Source organism: Aspergillus pseudoviridinutans (genome assembly GCF_018340605.1).
Source record: "Aspergillus pseudoviridinutans IFM 55266 DNA, scaffold_1, whole genome shotgun sequence".
Classification (NCBI taxonomy): domain Eukaryota; kingdom Fungi; phylum Ascomycota; class Eurotiomycetes; order Eurotiales; family Aspergillaceae; genus Aspergillus; species Aspergillus pseudoviridinutans.
The window spans coordinates 119,859-137,386 of NW_025091281.1; the positions used below are offsets into that span (position 1 = coordinate 119,859).

Sequence of the window (17,528 nt, forward strand, 5' to 3'; positions counted from 1 at the left end):
GTCCGGGACATCTTCATTGCATTTGATCGTACATAGCGATGATCGATCGGAGCATGGCAGAAGCGTGGGAGGAAGCGTGGCCAACAGGGATAACCTGTCAGGGGTGTGCAGCAGCTGCAGACAGGTGCAGTAGTGGCAGTGGGTTCAGCGAGCCGCAGGAAGCCGCATGAGAGACCGCTAGGCATTAAGCCATTGCTGGCCAGGCCGGGATAATTCCTGCGTTGGTGTCAGCTCCTGTTCGGAGACCGAAGTTTGTTTGCGTGGGGATACTTGTAGATATCCCGTCACGCGGTGGGAAACCATATAAATCGAGTAATAAACCTCCTGTTTTTGGGGGCCAGAAAGTAAGATTCCTTCAAAACAGCACATAGTCAGTAACAACAATACCAGTCTAATTTCTTACATGGCGGCGACACAAGCCTCCCAGATCCGCCTCTCGCCGGACCACCTCGGGCTCGCTCGTATCGATGCTAGCCTTGCGGCCGGTGCCCTCGAGGCCGCCAACCAACTCCTGCAAAAGAATCACGACGAATGGCACATGTATTTCCAGGACATCGCCGGCCACAACCACATCTCGCACAGTCTGCTCACCGTGCTGGCCATGGGTGGGGGCCCCGACCAACTTCGGCGCGCTTACGACGACGGCGAGATCCTGCAGCGTCCACTGCCACCGTTAGCGCCAGAATCTATCGAGTCTCTGCACGACCCGGAGGTTTTCCTGTCCCGCATGGTCAAGATCCCCGAGTACACCAATTTCCTCGTCTTTTTCGAACGGGAAATCGAAGCGAAGGGCTGGCAGGCTGTCGTGACCGAATACTGTTTCAGTGGCACTGCCGTTGCAGAGGCTGTCTTCGCTCAGCTTTTCGAGGGGCTCTACCACCCGCTCATCCACCTGGGCTTTGGCGTCGAGTTTGTCCAGCCCAGCATTGTCGCGGAAGGCCTGGCCCAGGCCGCCTCGCATCATCCGGGCCTTATCTGGACCCCGTTCTTCCGCCGTAGCGAAGCGCTCGCCCGCTCTGGAACCGTATCGCCCAAGCCGCTCGTCGAGTTGTACAGGGCCGTGCGTAGCAACGAGAAAATTCGCGCCGCCGCTCGCCTCCAGGATGGCCCCTTCCGTGGCCAGGGGTTAGTCGAGCGGGCGGCGGATGAGTTGATCCCCATCGCCGCGCAGTTCCAGGTCACCCCGGACAATTTGCAGCGCGCGGCGGCGGAGATGATCAGTTGCTCGGCCTTTACGACTGCTGCTCAGAAGCCCGGCAAGACTCCCAAGGTGGACTTCTTCTACCTACATATGGTCACCTCGGCCTTATTCGTGGATGTTCTGCTGCGCCAGGACTGGATCTCGATTGAGAATAAGGTGCGTCTGCTAGAGTGGAAGGGGCGCATCGACTTGGCCTGGTATGCAGCGAATGCGTCACCGGAGTTGCGATCGGAGGTGGTGGATGAGTACCATCCAACCCTGAGCAAAGATATGGACTGGCGTGAGCTGTATCACGCTGCGAATGAGGTGCACGATGATGGTCATATCGTCAAGTTCATCCGCGCGTTGAAGAATGGCGAGGATGTGGTGAAGCCGTTCGAGCAAGGGCCGGGTGCCACAGACTTCCCCGTCCACGGGGAGATGTGGCTCAAGATGGCCAAGCTGTGCTATGATGGTACAGCGGAGATTATTGATGAGCCCAATCGGCTGTTGTCGAGGAAGTGGGTTTTTGGTGCTGGCTTCGATCTCGCGTGGAAGGAGATTCCAGACTTGGCCCAGTAGACGCCAGAGACTAGCATAGTTTGATGCGATCTTGAACAAGGATAATGGTTTGGTTCATGGTCTAAGTTATAAATAGTAATGCAAGTAAACTGTAGCATTTCTCACTAAGCAACTAACAATCCTTGAATCCATCGACAACCTTGCCATCCCGAACAAACTCCTCCACCCAGCCGATGGTCATCCTTGAAGCGTCAATCATGCAGACCCATCAGGGTCGAGATATTCAGACTTACCTGCTCCGTTTCGTATCAGCAAACTTCTCATGATCATCCACCAAATGCTCCTTATACCACGGATCCTCCTTCATGCGCTTGTAATCGTCGACGCTCTTGAAGATGACTTGGCTGAAGCAGTCAAAATCGGCCAGTTGTACCATCTGTGAGTCAAAGAGTTTGCTCATTAGGGCGCGGGTCGACGATTGATTGTGGATCTTATTATGCATCAGCCTGGGAGCAGAAACCAAGACAATCAGCCCACCTGTGTCCACCGCTTGACTCCGTATTTGACCATGAGATGCTTCGTCATTGGAGCGGAGACGTTGACCATGTGGTTCCGATAATCTTCCTCACTCATGCCCGGCTTGCGGTAGCCGCAGATCGTCAGGCAAAGGTACTTGCCTTCGCTGGGGTCGGCGAGCTCAGGGATCTCGGGGTCATTGACGGACGGCATTGCACGTGCTGGAAGTGAAGATGAAAGAGGAGTTGGGCTAAGTTTGATGGCGCTCGAGACGATGGGTATGATCCATTAATTGAGGACCTGTCTGCTCGTGTCTGCCGTACGTCGGGTGGGCAGGGCATATTATGCCGTGTGCCCGCCGGGGTATTTCCATTAGTTCATCCCAATACCGATCAGCCCAGATACAGCCCCAGGCTGACTTAATAAATTATTTAGGCTTTCCCTGACTATCTCCCAAAGGCATCCAACAACCCAGTGCGCCAAACATGTCTTCTCCCGCCATCGGGATCCAAGCCACAGCCGTGGTCACTGGCTCTTTTCTCACAGGCAAGTCGTTGGTCATTCGTCTCGGCCTCTTCTAACCGCATCCAGGAGCCATGGCGTGTCTCTCAGGCGTTGTTGTTCCCGTCTTTTTGGACACCGACACCGACGCATCCCACCTACTGCGCCAATGGGTGCGCGTCTATCACTACGGGCACATCTACATGCCCGCCCTCGGGGTCGCAACCTCTGGTCTCTACGCCTACACAGCCATACGCAACCGCGCGCATCGCCAGACCTACACCCTGGCCGCGCTGACCACAATCGCAATGGTGCCCTTCACTTGGATCTTCATGGCACCGACCAACAACACCTTGTTCCATCTGGATGGTTTGGCCACGGCCGGTACCTCGGTGGCCGAGCTTGGGGCTGTGCAGGAGATATTGATCCGGTGGTCCTGGTTGCATTTGTTCCGGTGTCTATTTCCTCTAGCAGGGGTGATCCTGGGCTTTGCAGGGTTGCTGCGTGAGCTCGGGGTATAATGAAAGGTAGTCCGATTCACGTGATGGGGTACTCAGTGTTGCGTGGCCGCTCGGGATGTTTTTTTGGGCCTAGCAGGAACAGTTAGTGCTGTCTGAGTGTTTATGACTTACTAGGATGTGGTTTATCTGACTCGCCAATCTGGCCTTATCTCTCTCTTATGCGGCCCTTTCCAATGATATTAAATCAATCATCCTAGCCCCATCCCCAACCACCTCCTACCATTCGTCATATTCCAACCCAACGGACTCGACCCAGACCACCTCCACGACCACACAGAGAGAACCATGGGACACGACAGCCAAATATTTGCCCAAGACGACTCCTTCTGGCAAAACTACCTCAAAGGCCGTCCCCAAGCGCCCCCGTCCTTCTTCTCCCGCATCTTCGATTACCACTCTGCCCACAACGGCAGCTTCGATGTTGTTCACGACGTCGGTGCTGGCAACGGGCCCTACTCCCGCACCCTGCGCGCCCGTTTCTCAACAGTCATCATTTCCGACATCGTCTCGCAGAATGTCTCCCTCGCGCAACAGCGCCTAGGCACAGACGGGTACCGCTACCGCACCGCCTCCGTGGAAGACGCCGCCGATATACCCGCAGGCAGTGTGGACATGGTCTTTGCGACGAATGTGATGCACTTCCCGGCGGACCAGCACAAAGCCATGTCCGCGGTTGCGCACCAACTGCGCCCGGGTGGCACGTTCGCCTGCGGGACGTTCGGGCCAGCGCGGTTCGAGGACCCCGCGGTGCAGGACCTGTGGCAGAGGATTAGCTATGAAGGAGGGAGGCAGCTCCTCGCCAAAAAGGGTGGGGAGGATCCTGAGGAGACGCTCCGGGTGATGGCGCGGACTGGGCAGGTAAATTTCGCGCCCTTGGATGAGGCACTGTTTGAGAAAGGGGCGTTGCGGGTGCATTTCAATTGGGGGCATGGGGGAATTGTGGGGTTGTTGCCGCCAGAATTGAATTATAAAGGGGAGAACAGCTTTACAGGGACAGCGGATCGGGTGATGTTTGAGGAGGACAAGGGATGGGGGTTTGAGAAGGATTTGGCGGGGGTGAAGGAGCATATCTGCTCGTTTCCCTTTGTTGCAGAGAATTTGGAGGCGTTTGGGGAGTTGTTTGCGGAATTGGAGGAGCTGTTGAAGAATGGGAGGGTGGTCAAGGGGCATTTTCCTGCGCAGCTGGTTTTGGCGACCAGACGATGATGTTTACAGAATACTACTTTAGGAATGGATGGGTAGTCAGTAGTGTTAGTGCTCTAAGTGCTCTATATGGGTTGTATGCCTTGGCGGAAGTATAGATCTCTATAAAGATTTGGCAGTAGTCATGTCATAACTAAGTGGGAATGTTAATCCAGCTTAATCTGATTATAGACATAATATAAACTACATATTATAGGCAATGCCTTGATAGGTGCATCTCACAGTCTCCCTGTTTTCTTTTACTCTCCTCAGCAATATCTTTGTATGCTATTCTTACATACAGTTGGCAAATCAGGAATGAGCCGGTTCCACTACAGCGTACTAAGAATGTACCTATAAGCACAGTGCCGGGGCATTAGCGGCGGCACAATTAGCATACACCGGTGACCGACCTGCCTCGGAATGTCCTCTCGACCATAGAGACAGGGATAGTGATGACCAACACCATTCAACACCCGTACAGCACGAGAATCCAGACTATAAGCGTCCTCGCCTAATGAGACGAGAGCTTCGGCCTCGGGGAGTACCATAGTACCATACCAGTCGCTGCCGGGTTCGCTAACTCCCCTCACGCAGCTATAATCAGATTTCTCGCCAAAGACAAACTGAAACGAAAGAGCAATTCAAACGCTCAACCCCGCCATCATGCCCAGCTACGCCATCCTAGGCTCGACCGGCAACTGCGGTACCGCCCTGATTCAGAACCTTCTGAAGCGGCCCGACGTGCACATCAACGCCTACTGCCGCAACAAAGCCAAACTCCTGCGACTCGTGCCCGCAATCGCCGACAACGAACAAAAGGTGACGGTCTTCGAGGGCAGCATCCACGACGAGAAGCTGCTGGCCGCCTGCATGCGCGACTGCCGCGCCGTCTTCCTCGTCGTCTCCACCAACGACAACGTCCCTGGCTGTCGGCTGGGGCAAGACACGGCCACAGCCGTCATCCACGCCCTTCAAGCCATGAACCAAGCTCCCAAGGTCGTCCTGCTCTCGTCCGCCACCATTGATGACCACTTCTCGCGCCACGTCCCCTTCCTACTGCGGCAGGTCCTTCTTCGCTCAGCATCGTTCGTGTATAACGACCTGATAGAGACGGAGCGTATTCTCCGCGCCGAGGCGGCGTGGTTGACGACTATTTATGTCAAACCAGGCGCGCTGTCGGTGGATGCACAGCGTGGTCATGCGTTGAGTCTCACGGAGGAGAATAGTCCATTGTCGTACCTGGATCTGGCGGCCGGGATGATCGAGGCCGTGGATGATCCAGATGGGCGCTACGATATGCGCAATGTTAGTGTGGTGAATACAAATGGCCGGGCGAGGTTTCCCTGGGGCACGCCCATGTGTATTCTTACGGGGCTGGTGCGGCACTTCTTTCCGTTTATGCATCCGTATTTGCCGTCTACGGGGCCTGGCTAGGAGTACTTATATGTACTAGATATATGCTTCGATTCGTAAAGAGTTTTAGTCGTGCTGGTAGGTCAGAGATAATCTTGGCCTGTCTTAGCCTGCTTATGATGTGTTTAAACGAGTCACTGTAGAATCGGAATAAAGACCAAGTCTACTTTGATAACTTTAATCATCAAGCTTAAGTTCATGCACTCCGTTTTCAATTAGATCATCTCCAGCGAAAATGTTGTTATGACCAATCCCCGTCTAACAGATCCTCCACACGCTTCCCCTCGCGAATCAGCTGCTGTACCTCCTCAATAGTCCACGGCACGAAGCGATGGCCTGGCGGGAAATTGGTATTTACAAACTCCTCCCCGCCGACCAGATGAGCAAAAGCCTGCCCGTACTTCTCGTACGCATACGCCTCGGGCTCGTGGCGGAACACCCACTTGGGGAAGCGGATGCGAACCTGCTTGGGGTCCTGCTTGATGGCCTCCCAGTTGGCGGAGGAGGCGTTCAGCAGCTGCGAGTTGACAAAAGCCATCTTCTGGACACAGCTCACACGCTGGTACCGCAGCAGGTTATACACCTTGGTCCCGAGCGGTGCACCGGGCGGGCCCCCAGCGGCAGCGAGCTGCAGACACGCGGCCAGGGTGACGGCGTCCTCGAGGGCAAGCGTCGCTCCTGCGGCAGAGGCGGGCACACTGGAATGGGCACAGTCACCCAGCTGCACGACCCGGCCGCCCTTGGAGGTCCACTCGGGGCGCAGATTGCGCCAGAGCAGCGGCCAGTGGATGATGGCGCCGCGGGGGGCACTCCGAATCAACCCGGCGATGGCAGGGTCCCAGTCTGGCACACGCTGCAGCACCTGCAGCACCTCATCAGGGTCGACATCCGGGTCCCACGACTCGGCGGGCTCGCTGCTACCGTCAAGTAGGAAGCTGTTGCGTGGCGTCAGCCCGAACGCGACCAGTTCGTCCGACACAAACAGTCCCATGTGCATCCCGGGCCCCAGCCAGTACTCCTTGGTCGAGCCTGCCCCAAGCGGCCATCGCGCCTGCACTGCTGGCTCGCCCGCCGTCAGCGCCCGCGGATACGCACACCGGTAGACGGACATGCCGCTGGAGCGCGTAGGCATGTGCTCCCCGGCCACCAGCAGCTCCGACCGCGACCGGAATGCATCGGCGGCCACGACGATATGCGCGACCCGAACGCTGCCGTCCGCAACCACCACGCCCGCGACCCCGGCCCCCTCGTCCTCGAAGTACCTGTCCACCCGCTGCCCATACTCAACGCGTAGCCCTAGTCGCGCGACTTGTCGGAGCAGCATCTGGTAGAATTGCTTGCGGATCTGTACCGGCCCCACGAACGGGTGGTTCTTGCGCTCCGCCGCGTGCTCCGGGTCGTTGTAGGTCGGATTGGACGGTCCGTAGATGACCTCCCCCGTGTGGCGGACGTAGAAGGTGGGTGCGTCGACCTTGTCGTCTTCAATCTCCCGGTACATCTCCGGCCAGTGGCGGAGTACAGCCACGGCGGAGGGTTGGATGATGATCAGGTCGCCTGCGTTGGGATGGAGATAGGGAGTTAGGCCTGACGGGTTGCGTGATCGGGAAAGAACAACATACCGCTATAATTCGGACCGGAGTTGCGCTCGAGAATGCCTACCACGTTGTGTCCCTTGCGCCAACACTCCAGCGCGGTCATTAGGCCTCCAACCCCAGCGCCCACGATCAGCACGTCGACGTGCGTTTCTGGGTGCCGTTTGGGGAGGCCGTCAGGGCTAGTTCCGACCCATTTCTCTGGGTCGAACTCGTGCTTGTCGCCTTCAACGATGAATTGGTGTTCAGACATAATTCCCATTGTTATGGAATTTGTTTGCAGGGTGGATTAGATGATGGCGAGAGCTGGACACTTGCGCTGCCTTCAATATAATATGGTATCTGAGAGGGGAGACAAGAGTCGGGAACGCATTAAAGCCCCGAATCCGAGATCAGCCCATGTGTGGACGGTACATTATCTGTAAAGTGTCGGAGGTCGATTAGCGAGGAGCCACTTACAGATGGTCAGGTAGATATGCTCGGTCTATTTCAGTATTCTTCAAGCCAAACGCCATTATTCAATCACCGGCGTACGGCCTGATCACATTGAGATGCTAACCATCAGAAGGACAGGGAGATGGAGATTGGTGGCTATACTATTCTCGGTAGATCTGGCTTCTTTGGCGGCCTCACTGCAATGATAGACGTAATGGGGAAGGCATGATGGGTCATTTCCCTTTACTTTTGAGATGTATGAGGTCATCACAGTAAATAGACGGTGCATCCTACATATTTGTTCTCGTGGGCACTCGTATTGTAATTCCCTGCGTCGAAACATTTGCTACCTAGTAACTAGACCTTCATGACAGTCGTCTCAGCACCACGAAAGAAACCCGGCCAAACATATCATACCATTGCAACCATACTAGCAACCGAAAACGTCTAATGATTCGCGGCCATGACCTGACACAACTTGCCCGGGCCGTTCTCATCATACGACAACAACAAACTCAACCAAGTCAACTTCATCGCCGCCAGGCCCCGAGGATGCACATCCTTCTCGAACGCCACCAGTGCCTCCTCCAATCCCTCCACAAGCCCGGTCTGACTGTCAGCCAACTTCTCCAGCTGCTCCGCCAGCGCCAAACTGTCCGCCATAGCCGTATTCACCCCCTTCCCGGCGAACGGGGTCATCAGGTGCGCCGCATCCCCCACCAGAGCCAGGCCTGGCGTATGCGGATGCGGGAAGGGTTCCAGCGGGAGCATGTACAGAGGGCGGGCATCAACGGGCAGATCCGCCGGCTGAGCCTCGCACGCGACAGTCAGAAGGTTTCTGAGTTCTTCAGACCAGCCGGCGAAGAAATCCTCGTCGGACAGGAGAACCCGTAGCAGGTCTGCGTGGTTGGTCGGCAGATCAGCTAGCAGCTGATCAGCGTCGAGCACCGGGTTCGGGCCCGCCTGATCATTATGCTGCCCCTCCTGCTTCTGTTGCTGCGCGAGCACCGCACGCGTCGCCGCCTGCGTAGTCGAGTGCAGGAACAGGTACAGCCGGGCCGTCCCATGGATCCCGCGCTGCGAGAGCAGCACCTTGCCGTCGCTGCACGCTGCGAACGTGCCGCCGCCTAGCAGCTTGTGCAGGTCCGGGTGGTTCTCGGAGAGGGGGGGCAGGTCGAGGGTCACGGAGCAGACGCCGCTGTAGATGGGGTGTACAGCGTCTGGGATGGCGGCACGGGCCTTGGACCAGGCGCCGTCGGCGCCGACGATGAGGTTGAAGGCTTCGTCGGTCGTGGGCATGTTGTGTCGCTGGAATGAGACCGTACGTTTCTTTGCGTCGACGGAGAGCACCCTGGTGCTCCATCTTATGCGCTCGTGGGGCACCGCAGAGAGGAGGAGCTGGGCGAGGGCGTTGCGCGAAATCTCCGGGCGGCCTTCGCCCAGGTGGTCCAGGAAGACGTGGCCTGTCTTGTCGACGATGGTTGTTTGTTCGGTGCATCCGCTGTCAATTCGCAGGAACTGGTCATACAGGCCGCATGCTTTGACTACTTTCAGACCATATTCTTCTTGGAGGTCGAGGTTGCCGGAGGGGTGGTTGACAGCGTCAGGGTCCGGTCGTTCGCGGCGCTCGAAGATGGTAAAATCGAAAGCGTGTTTGCTGGCGGTCAGGAGGGAGGCTAGAGTGAGCCCGGCTGGACCAGCGCCGATGATGGCAATCTTGAAGTTGGACGGAGAATACATCGTGTCTGTCAAGGTTGAGCAAGGAGATTAATTTCAACTGCCCCACTGTTGTAACCCTGTGAGAACGATTTGGACTTTATGCGAGGTGTCGACGAGGGGTGCTCGGGACATTTAGGGCCAGGAAACAACCCGAGTCTGCATACAATCGGCCGAAGTGCAGCACCCTCACAGTCACTCAGTCCCATTGGGAATCTCCCATAGAAGCTTATATACATACAGCAGGCAGATGCATGGCTTTAATTGCGCCGTAATTTGCCGACATGATGTTATGGGGTCAGGGTTGGGAACATGAATATTCAATGTTGCACGGTTTAAACTTGAATTGCCTAATCAACTTCGGAAATCTGTAGTCATAGAAGCTTTGCACACGGCTGGTATTTCATTTATGAACAAGCAGGTTGATCGCAAGCAGCAAGTGTTGTGCCTCTGTTGGACTCTTCACCACATGGTCTATATCTAACCCTAACTGGAAGTCGGTCGCTGAACCTATCAACTGGCAAATTTGATCAAAAGCGGCCCCAGCACCAGCAGGACACACGTATTGCGAATGTGCATCCCAATCTTCTGCCCGCGAGGGTGCTCCAGTAGTAGCTTTGTGTCTGACATCCCCGCCGTGGACCAACACAGAAAGAAAATGCCCAACAACCGCCGTTCTTGCAGATAGGTCATCACGTAGATAAAGAGACCGGCGCCGATGTTGCGGCCAGTCGACGACTGGAAGAAGACGACCTCATCGGCTGTCGCGGTCGGGAGACCAAACGTTTTGGCCACTAAGAGCCGAACCAACATTAGTCAGGTGGCTGGGGGAAAGAGGGGAAGTGAAGGGGTCTATGCGTACAGGATAGAGGGTTTTGGAAACATCGTACTCCAGTGTAGATGAGGAGAGAGGCAATGGTGACGGAGACGCCGTCGAGGAGATAATGGACAGCGGACATGTCGAGGAGCAGTAGGAGAGGAGAGACCAGGGTAAGAGAAAAAGAGAGAGTCAATTGTCTAGAAGCTGGCAATCACCCGAACATTGTCGATTTTTAAAGTATTATATCACAAGATCACCTCGGTGCTCGGAGAATTGGCACGCGGTCGGTGTCTGTAAAGGGATCGATCATGCAGGGAAACATCCGGATTTTCTGAGAAAGAAGCCTAGATCTCACCTGACGAATAGGGGCCCTGTTAGATGAAATGGATGCGATTTTATATACCATGAGGTACCGAAGCACATGGTCATCATCCGTTCCATTGTACACATTGCTCCCTGGACATAATGGCTCTCTCCATCACCGCTGTCTACACCTTGTTCTTGATCGTTCTCCCCTTTGCCTATAGCGCTGTCAAATGGCTGCTCTCGACAACGCGTCCCAGCCGCTTTCCACCTGGGCCACCAACTGTATTGGGTCTTGGGAACTGGCACCAGATCCCTTCGGTCTGGCACTTCTTCCAGCTCGATAGATGGGCCAAAGAGTATGGGCCTATCATGGGCCTCAAGTTGGGGCCTCGTAATGTGGTCGTGTTGAACGATGCATCGATGGTCTATGAGCTGATCGTCAAGCGGGCGACCTCCTTTTCGGAACGGCCCCCGATGTATATCGCCCAGAACCACATCTTGCCAGAAGGTAAACATTCGTACAGCCTGTTTATGCGGGATGACGACGGCAACCGACTCCGATCTCTCGCAAAACAGACCCTGGTTGGCACCGGGCTCAACAATTTGGCTCCTATGCAGAAGGCGGCGGCCACGCGTTTGGTCTATCAGCTGTATGAGAATGGCGAGCAATGGACCGAACATCTCAAACCATGGTACATATCCCTTCCTTAACGTCACAGTTTATCCACTAATCTCTGACCGGATAGGTCGCTGGCCACTCCCGTCGCCATGATGAGCGGCGCGCCGATCCAGGACTTCGTCCAAGACTTTGGCAAGCAGTGGATTGACGACTACGGTCTCTCGCAGCAGCTGTGGATTGAGCTTCTGGATCCCACGAACCCCCCGGTGGACCTCTTCCCGATCTTGCGCTGGGTCCCCGCCATGTTCGCAGAATGGAAACGCAAGGCCCCTGTGGCACGCAAGTACCTCCTGGACGCGTACAACGGCCTCATCCTACAAGCGGAAAAGAGCATGCAGCGTCAAGGCGGCACGCTCAGCTCCCTCGCCATTATCCCAAAGCTACTCCGCCAGGCCTCCAACACCTTCACCAACGACGAAGGGCTCGATATGACCGTGTTTATGGGAGGTCTATTGTACGTTCACCGCTCCCCGTGTCATCCTCTCAAGTCAAGTACTCATTCCAAGAATCAGTGACGCTGCCGTAGGCTCCACCCTCATGTCCTTCCAAACCCTCATCCTCGCCCTCGCTGCACACCCAGACGTCCAACGCAGAGCCCAGGCCGAAGTCGACCGCGTCTTCGGCACCGAGCACCTACCCGAGCGAATTGAGCTGGACAAACTCCCCTACGTGCACGCCTGCGTGACCGAGGCGCAGCGCTGGCGCCCGCTGGGCGCGTACTTCATGACCCAGTTCGGGCTGCCGCGCGAGAGCGTCGCCGAGGAGGAGATCGACGGGTACCGCATCCCCAAGGGTTCATCGGTGGTCATCAACCAGTGGTCCATCCACCACGACCCGGAGTTCTACGAGGCGCCGGAGCGCTACAACCCGGACCGGTACTACGATAACCCCGTGGGTGCGAAGAAGGGGGTGTCGCAGGCGGGTCGCAAGCCCATCTATACGTTCGGAGCTGGCCGGAAGGAGTGTCTGGGCAAGGACTTTTACTTCCAGAATGCGCGCATCACCTGCGCCCAGATCCTCTGGGCGTTTGACATCGTGCCTGACGGAGAGCTGGATTTGGATGTGCGGACGGGGTTCACGCCGGCAGTGGTTATGATGCCGAAGCCGTTTAAGGTTAGGTTTGTGCCGCGTAAGAGCGGGGAGGTTCTGTTGAATGAGAAGGAGAAGGCGGATGCGAAGTATACCGAAATTCTGGGGTAGTTTTGGTGGATTGAGGGGAGTCGAGGCATCAAGTGCATTATGTAGTGCTGAATTGAGTTATCTTTCCTAGCAGGTTTGCTACTGAAACATAGATAACACTGCGTAGTTGAAGCTTTGAGCCATAACCCGCAGATGCTGAACCGGGGAGAGACGTCTTAGATGCTGAGATAGTAGGTGAAAAGCAATTTGTCCGGTAGCAGAAACATAAGTGCCCAGGTGGGCTTTGTAAGTATTACCCTCTTCTAGAGACTGGTGCTCACATATGCATGCACGCCTACCAGAAACATGAAATAGATAAATTTAGTATGAATAACACACGCATTGAGAGAACTCCTATTGACCAGCTCCTGCTGCGACAGCCGCGGGGCCCCCGTTTGCCTCCAGATATTGCTGAAACTTAGGCCCGAACTCCCGCAGCGTCGCCGTATCCAGCATTTCCTCCACCGCCGCTATTTTGTCCCCTGTCTCAGTGAAGGTCACAAAAGCCGCGTAGTCCATTTGCCATGGGCCCCAAGGAAGTGTCCCTGTGGAGGAGGTGTAGATTGCCGCCTTGTTGCTGGCAGCATCATGCACCACGTGGCGGATAGTGAGCTACTCGAGGGTCAGTCCGAATGCGTTTTATGAAATGGGTAGGCCGCATCGCACCTCGTACGACTTTACCGTCGCCATAAGCGCGGGAAGGACTTGCTCAACCTGGGCCCGAGGCCGGCTGGGGACGCCGAGATTCAACGGCAGCGTGACTTGCGTAAAGTCGTCGGAAAACTCGGCCAGCCAGGCTTGCGCATCCCATCGCTTCCAGGCGTCGAGGAATCGCTGCAGGGTGGCTGTCTGGACTTCTGCGGGAGCCGGCATCTTGGTTACTGAATTTGATTTGGGGACGTGCTCGTCGAGGATGTGCGGGGCGTGCAGGTAGTGGTCAACATTATGAATTGCTGGGGTTATTGTAACCCTTGCAAACCAGCATTCCCCGATCGTTCCGCTGGGGTCTATCATGGGATCGACACCCTCCGATCTGACCGAGTCTCGGGCAATAGTCTATCAGTCCGACGCGGACCAGGAACTAGAAGAGAAATCAGCCGTGGGCCCCGTGGCAGGAATAAAACCCAGCCCTAATAATTGCCACTTTCTTGGTACCCAGCATCACAAAACACAAACTCCATTTTTCTCCATTCTTCTCTATTGGCCATTAAATCCTCCAAGATGAGTGCTACTGCATCTACTACACACATCCCTTACCGCCTCGACGGCAAAGTAGCTCTAGTGACTGGTGCCGGTCGCGGCATTGGCGCCGCGATGGCTCTCGAGCTTGGCCGCTGCGGCGCCCGTGTCATCGTCAACTACGCCAAATCGTCCGGCCCTGCCAATGCGCTTGTCGAGCAGATCAAGAGTCTGGGGACCGATGCGGTGGCAATCCAGGCAGACGTCAGTCAGGTGGTGCAGACGGTGCGTTTGTTTGAGGGTGCCGTGAAGGTCTTTGGCGGGCTGGACATTGTGTGTTCCAATGCGGGGGTCGTCTCGTTTGGCCACCTGAGCGAAGTCACCGAGGAGGAGTTCGACCGCGTCTTCAATGTCAACACCCGCGGCCAGTTCTTCGTGGCGCGCGAGGCCTACAAGCACCTCAACTCCCCCGGTCGCATCATCCTCATGAGCTCTAACACGGCAGACTCCTTCACTGTGCCCCGACACTCGCTCTACTCGGCCTCCAAGGGCGCTATCAACACCTTTGTGCGTTGTCTCGCCAAAGACTGTGGCGATAAGAAGATCACAGTCAACGCTGTTGCCCCGGGCGGTACCGTCACGGATATGTTCCATGAGACGGCCAAGGACTATCTGCCAAATGCGGATCATTTGAGCAAGGAGCAGATCCTCGAGGTAGGTCAACCTCAGAGTATATCTCTAGTATTAAACTAACATGTCTGGGGCAGATTGTGGCGAATGTCTCGCCGCTGAAGCGTTGCGGCTACCCGATTGACATCGCCAAGGTGGTCTGCTTTCTGGCCTCGAGTGAGAGCGAGTGGATCAATGGCAAGGTTTTGGGTCTGGATGGAGGGGCTGCTTAGATTGTTGTACCAATGTCGGACGCTCTACTACACAATCGATACCTATGTTCACGCTTCTCAATGCAATTCGTAGATGTAGACCAAACCAAGCACTATATTATGCGGCCGACGCTCAAGGTAGCCGGCAAATAAGTTGCGAAGCTGGTTACGCCGACATTTAGAGAAATTCGTCTCTAGTATTCGCTTACTACACAACAACTGGGCGAGAGTGGAAAGTAGCGGTCAATTAACAATTTCCTCTAAGCCAGGTGCCAACAAAAGCTTCCGCCTCATGCACTCGCCGTCACACCCGTCAAGGCGAACCACCTCTTCTGCCCCTTGCGCACACAGAACCCGACCTTGCCATCCTCTGCCAGCTTCCTTAGAACCTCATCCATAAACGGCGCAATCACCGTCTTCCGAACCTGCTCATCCAGCTGCTCGCCATGGATCGCCTCAATCAGCTCCCCAACTGAAGCGCTCCCCAACTGGCCCGATTTCCCCTTGTTGCGATGGATCCGAGTCAGCGCCGCTAGACACTGCTTCTCCCGCCTTGTTTTCTGCGCCAGCTCCCCCGCAATCTTTGCTGGTAGGTTCGGAATAACCGCCCCATGCGCCGGATACCCAACTACACACCCGTACTCCTGCATCTTCCGCAGTGTCTCCATATACAGCCCAAGATTCTCCACCGCGCTCGTCCCATGACCGAGCACATTATCCCCGGTGAACATGGCGTTCTCCTCCTCAAGGATAAAACACATGTGGTCGTGCGAGTGGCCCGGGGCATGCACCGCGCGCACCGTCGCGCCTTCCACGCGGAACACCTGCCCGTCCGTGATGGGCTGCTGCCCGGGCTCCGGGCTGTTCTTGTAGATTTCACTGGCTAGGTGCGGGTACAGTCGGACCAGATCGGGAACGCCCTTGGTGTGGTCTCCGTGCCAGTGGGTCAGCAAGACGTGTGACAGCGCGATTGCGCGGTCTGTCAGAGTGCTCTCGATCAGGTCCGCCCACGCGCGGTACCCCTGCGCGGTGTCCAGGATGATGCGCTGCGCGCCCGTACCAATGATGTACGTGTTGGTTCCTTGCAGTGTGAACTATAACGGACAGCATTAGTGGCGTGGCACTAAGACTAGGAGGGCTGGGATGACTGAGGTCGGGAGAGGATAGGCAAACCTTTCCAGCATTCTGGCCAAGGACGCGGAGTACTCGCGGGCTCAGCTGCTCTACATCGAGGAGCTTGGGGAGGCGCGACTGCTGCGTCGCGAGGTAGTCGTCGAATGCGAACGCATTCAAGCTCTTGTTGATCTGCTGGTAGCCACCTTCGCCCATCGTGCTAGTGGGGATTCGTTTACCGGGGGTTCAGTGGGATGGGAGTTGTACGATCGTCATAGGCAAGAACAACTGAAGCCTTCCCCTCTAAAAAGCACCCTGGTTTGGTCGGGGACGAGGGCGAGAGGAATTGTACCGTGGTGGCTGATTGCCCGGTGTCCGATAGTGACAACATCCGGGGCTCGGGGAGTTACACTCGCCACCTGAGCTGGTACGGCACTCTGATGTTGGCATCTAGAGAGTCGGCCCGTTTATTCAGTTTGGCTGAAATGTTAGGTTGGTAGTAACATGTCTGGAGATATCACGAATGTGGAGGATTCGGCTTAAATGGAAACTCATGTTGCTAGCCATCTGGCTGCCGGGTAATATGTACGATGGCGTTCTTGATTGTCGATGAGATGGTTCATTGGAGACTTCTTTGTCAAGGTGCAACGAGCCGTGTGCATTTTGCTACCTAGTCCATTCTTCCATAGTGCAAACTGGCTCAACCCTGTCAACGTCTTCAATTCTCTCAGTCCCGTACAAATCTCGGAAACCACAACCATTAGACCCCAATTAATGCGGCCCCTTCTCCCCAAAATGCTCCTTCCCCTCCGCAAACACCTGATCGTAATCATATTCAGTCCACCGGATCTGCGGACACACACCCGCAAACTTCCACTCGCCGTCCACGCGCCGGTACCACATGGTGGCGATCCCGTGCGCGTGGCCCTTGACCGCCACTGTCGTCAGGCTGGCATCAGTGTAGCGCTGGTGCGGTACGCGTAGCTGGTGAGTGCCCTCGATCGCGTCCTCGCCGGTCTTGCGCCAGGTGCTGAGGCCGACAAAGTGCTGAGTTTTGAGCAGTGGGTTGCCAAGGAAGCGCGGGTCTGCGGCCATGCGCAGGAACTCATCGCTGGGCATGGCTTCCCAGATTTTGTTGAGGAAGGAGCGGTAGTCGATCTACTCTCTTTAGTTTGTATGGGGAGTATGCGGGTGTTGGGGGTTGGAATGGGACAGGACATACTCTAAGGGTGGGCGCGATGCATTTTTTGAGACGGTCCCAGTCCTATGATTTTGATGGTTCAGTAGGGTTCTCGACTCTCGAGAAAAAAGGAACAACTTGCAACTGACTTTGGTGTCGTAGCTATCCGCCCACTCGAATAGGGCCCGTTGACACCCCGTGACCTCTGCGTGGAATCAAGTTCAGCAATGCCGTACGAAAAGGGGGTTGCAGCGACCTAACCTTCAAAGCTGGGCTCCTTCGACATGATGGTCAAGGTCAGTTGTAATGCGATGATAATTGCTCCCCTAGCTTTCCGTCAAGGGAGTATAATCTGTCTGTAAGTACTCCTGGTAGCCCACCCTCCGAGACCGCGATCGGTCCATTCCTCGTCCCCAGAATCATCAGCAACGAAACACGCACTCGGACTGCATCGACCTCGAACAACGAACCGTCATAAACGGACAGCGAAGTCAATATCCCGATACTCTCTCTGCCCTTCGGTCCAATCCACGCTTACCCAATCTGGACGTACGAGCAAGCGGCGGCTCTGACGGCCTGCGGAATGGCGGCCGCAACACTGACTAGCGCC

At 55.9% G+C, this 17,528-nt stretch overlaps 12 protein-coding genes across 12 annotated transcripts; 5 read left to right on the top strand and 7 right to left on the bottom strand.

The window, feature by feature from the left end:
- Positions 1 to 403: 403 nt before the first annotated feature.
- Positions 404 to 1,762, top strand: Asppvi_000040 (questin oxidase family protein; the record flags this gene model as incomplete). Its single annotated transcript, XM_043296353.1, has 1 exon — positions 404 to 1,762. The coding sequence occupies one exon, from the start codon at positions 404 to 406 to the stop codon at positions 1,760 to 1,762; it is 1,359 nt and encodes a 452-aa protein (XP_043152288.1).
- A 112-nt stretch (positions 1,763 to 1,874) lies between these two features.
- Positions 1,875 to 2,431, bottom strand: Asppvi_000041 (EthD domain-containing protein; the record flags this gene model as incomplete). The annotated part of the gene is made up of 3 exons (XM_043296354.1): positions 1,875 to 1,944; positions 1,996 to 2,192; positions 2,240 to 2,431. 3 exons carry the CDS (start codon positions 2,429 to 2,431, stop codon positions 1,875 to 1,877), a joined length of 459 nt encoding a protein of 152 aa, XP_043152289.1.
- Positions 2,432 to 2,814: 383 nt separating this feature from the next.
- On the top strand, positions 2,815 to 4,446 carry Asppvi_000042 (uncharacterized protein; the record flags this gene model as incomplete). Its single annotated transcript, XM_043296355.1, has 2 exons — positions 2,815 to 3,173; positions 3,438 to 4,446. 2 exons carry the CDS (start codon positions 2,815 to 2,817, stop codon positions 4,444 to 4,446), a joined length of 1,368 nt encoding a protein of 455 aa, XP_043152290.1.
- Positions 4,447 to 5,088: 642 nt separating this feature from the next.
- Positions 5,089 to 5,859, top strand: Asppvi_000043 (NAD(P)-binding oxidoreductase; the record flags this gene model as incomplete). Its single annotated transcript, XM_043296356.1, has 1 exon — positions 5,089 to 5,859. One exon carries the CDS (start codon positions 5,089 to 5,091, stop codon positions 5,857 to 5,859), a length of 771 nt encoding a protein of 256 aa, XP_043152291.1.
- Positions 5,860 to 6,079: 220 nt separating this feature from the next.
- Asppvi_000044 (FAD-dependent oxidoreductase) lies at positions 6,080 to 7,692 on the bottom strand (the record flags this gene model as incomplete). The annotated part of the gene is made up of 2 exons (XM_043296357.1): positions 6,080 to 7,392; positions 7,458 to 7,692. The coding sequence occupies 2 exons, from the start codon at positions 7,690 to 7,692 to the stop codon at positions 6,080 to 6,082; spliced, it is 1,548 nt and encodes a 515-aa protein (XP_043152292.1).
- Positions 7,693 to 8,312: 620 nt separating this feature from the next.
- Positions 8,313 to 9,605, bottom strand: Asppvi_000045 (FAD-dependent oxidoreductase; the record flags this gene model as incomplete). Its single annotated transcript, XM_043296358.1, has 1 exon — positions 8,313 to 9,605. One exon carries the CDS (start codon positions 9,603 to 9,605, stop codon positions 8,313 to 8,315), a length of 1,293 nt encoding a protein of 430 aa, XP_043152293.1.
- A 489-nt stretch (positions 9,606 to 10,094) lies between these two features.
- Asppvi_000046 (DUF4267 domain-containing protein) lies at positions 10,095 to 10,540 on the bottom strand (the record flags this gene model as incomplete). The annotated part of the gene is made up of 2 exons (XM_043296359.1): positions 10,095 to 10,375; positions 10,444 to 10,540. The coding sequence occupies 2 exons, from the start codon at positions 10,538 to 10,540 to the stop codon at positions 10,095 to 10,097; spliced, it is 378 nt and encodes a 125-aa protein (XP_043152294.1).
- A 326-nt stretch (positions 10,541 to 10,866) lies between these two features.
- Positions 10,867 to 12,586, top strand: Asppvi_000047 (uncharacterized protein; the record flags this gene model as incomplete). Its single annotated transcript, XM_043296360.1, has 3 exons — positions 10,867 to 11,399; positions 11,454 to 11,840; positions 11,899 to 12,586. The coding sequence occupies 3 exons, from the start codon at positions 10,867 to 10,869 to the stop codon at positions 12,584 to 12,586; spliced, it is 1,608 nt and encodes a 535-aa protein (XP_043152295.1).
- A 333-nt stretch (positions 12,587 to 12,919) lies between these two features.
- Positions 12,920 to 13,438, bottom strand: Asppvi_000048 (nuclear transport factor 2 family protein; the record flags this gene model as incomplete). The annotated part of the gene is made up of 2 exons (XM_043296361.1): positions 12,920 to 13,177; positions 13,232 to 13,438. 2 exons carry the CDS (start codon positions 13,436 to 13,438, stop codon positions 12,920 to 12,922), a joined length of 465 nt encoding a protein of 154 aa, XP_043152296.1.
- Positions 13,439 to 13,786: 348 nt separating this feature from the next.
- Asppvi_000049 (SDR family oxidoreductase) lies at positions 13,787 to 14,646 on the top strand (the record flags this gene model as incomplete). Its single annotated transcript, XM_043296362.1, has 2 exons — positions 13,787 to 14,458; positions 14,512 to 14,646. The coding sequence occupies 2 exons, from the start codon at positions 13,787 to 13,789 to the stop codon at positions 14,644 to 14,646; spliced, it is 807 nt and encodes a 268-aa protein (XP_043152297.1).
- Positions 14,647 to 14,915: 269 nt separating this feature from the next.
- Asppvi_000050 (atrochrysone carboxyl ACP thioesterase AgnL7) lies at positions 14,916 to 15,954 on the bottom strand (the record flags this gene model as incomplete). The annotated part of the gene is made up of 2 exons (XM_043296363.1): positions 14,916 to 15,719; positions 15,799 to 15,954. The coding sequence occupies 2 exons, from the start codon at positions 15,952 to 15,954 to the stop codon at positions 14,916 to 14,918; spliced, it is 960 nt and encodes a 319-aa protein (XP_043152298.1).
- A 555-nt stretch (positions 15,955 to 16,509) lies between these two features.
- Positions 16,510 to 17,204, bottom strand: Asppvi_000051 (dehydratase AgnL8; the record flags this gene model as incomplete). Its single annotated transcript, XM_043296364.1, has 4 exons — positions 16,510 to 16,896; positions 16,961 to 17,002; positions 17,068 to 17,123; positions 17,180 to 17,204. The coding sequence occupies 4 exons, from the start codon at positions 17,202 to 17,204 to the stop codon at positions 16,510 to 16,512; spliced, it is 510 nt and encodes a 169-aa protein (XP_043152299.1).
- Positions 17,205 to 17,528: the final 324 nt, after the last annotated feature.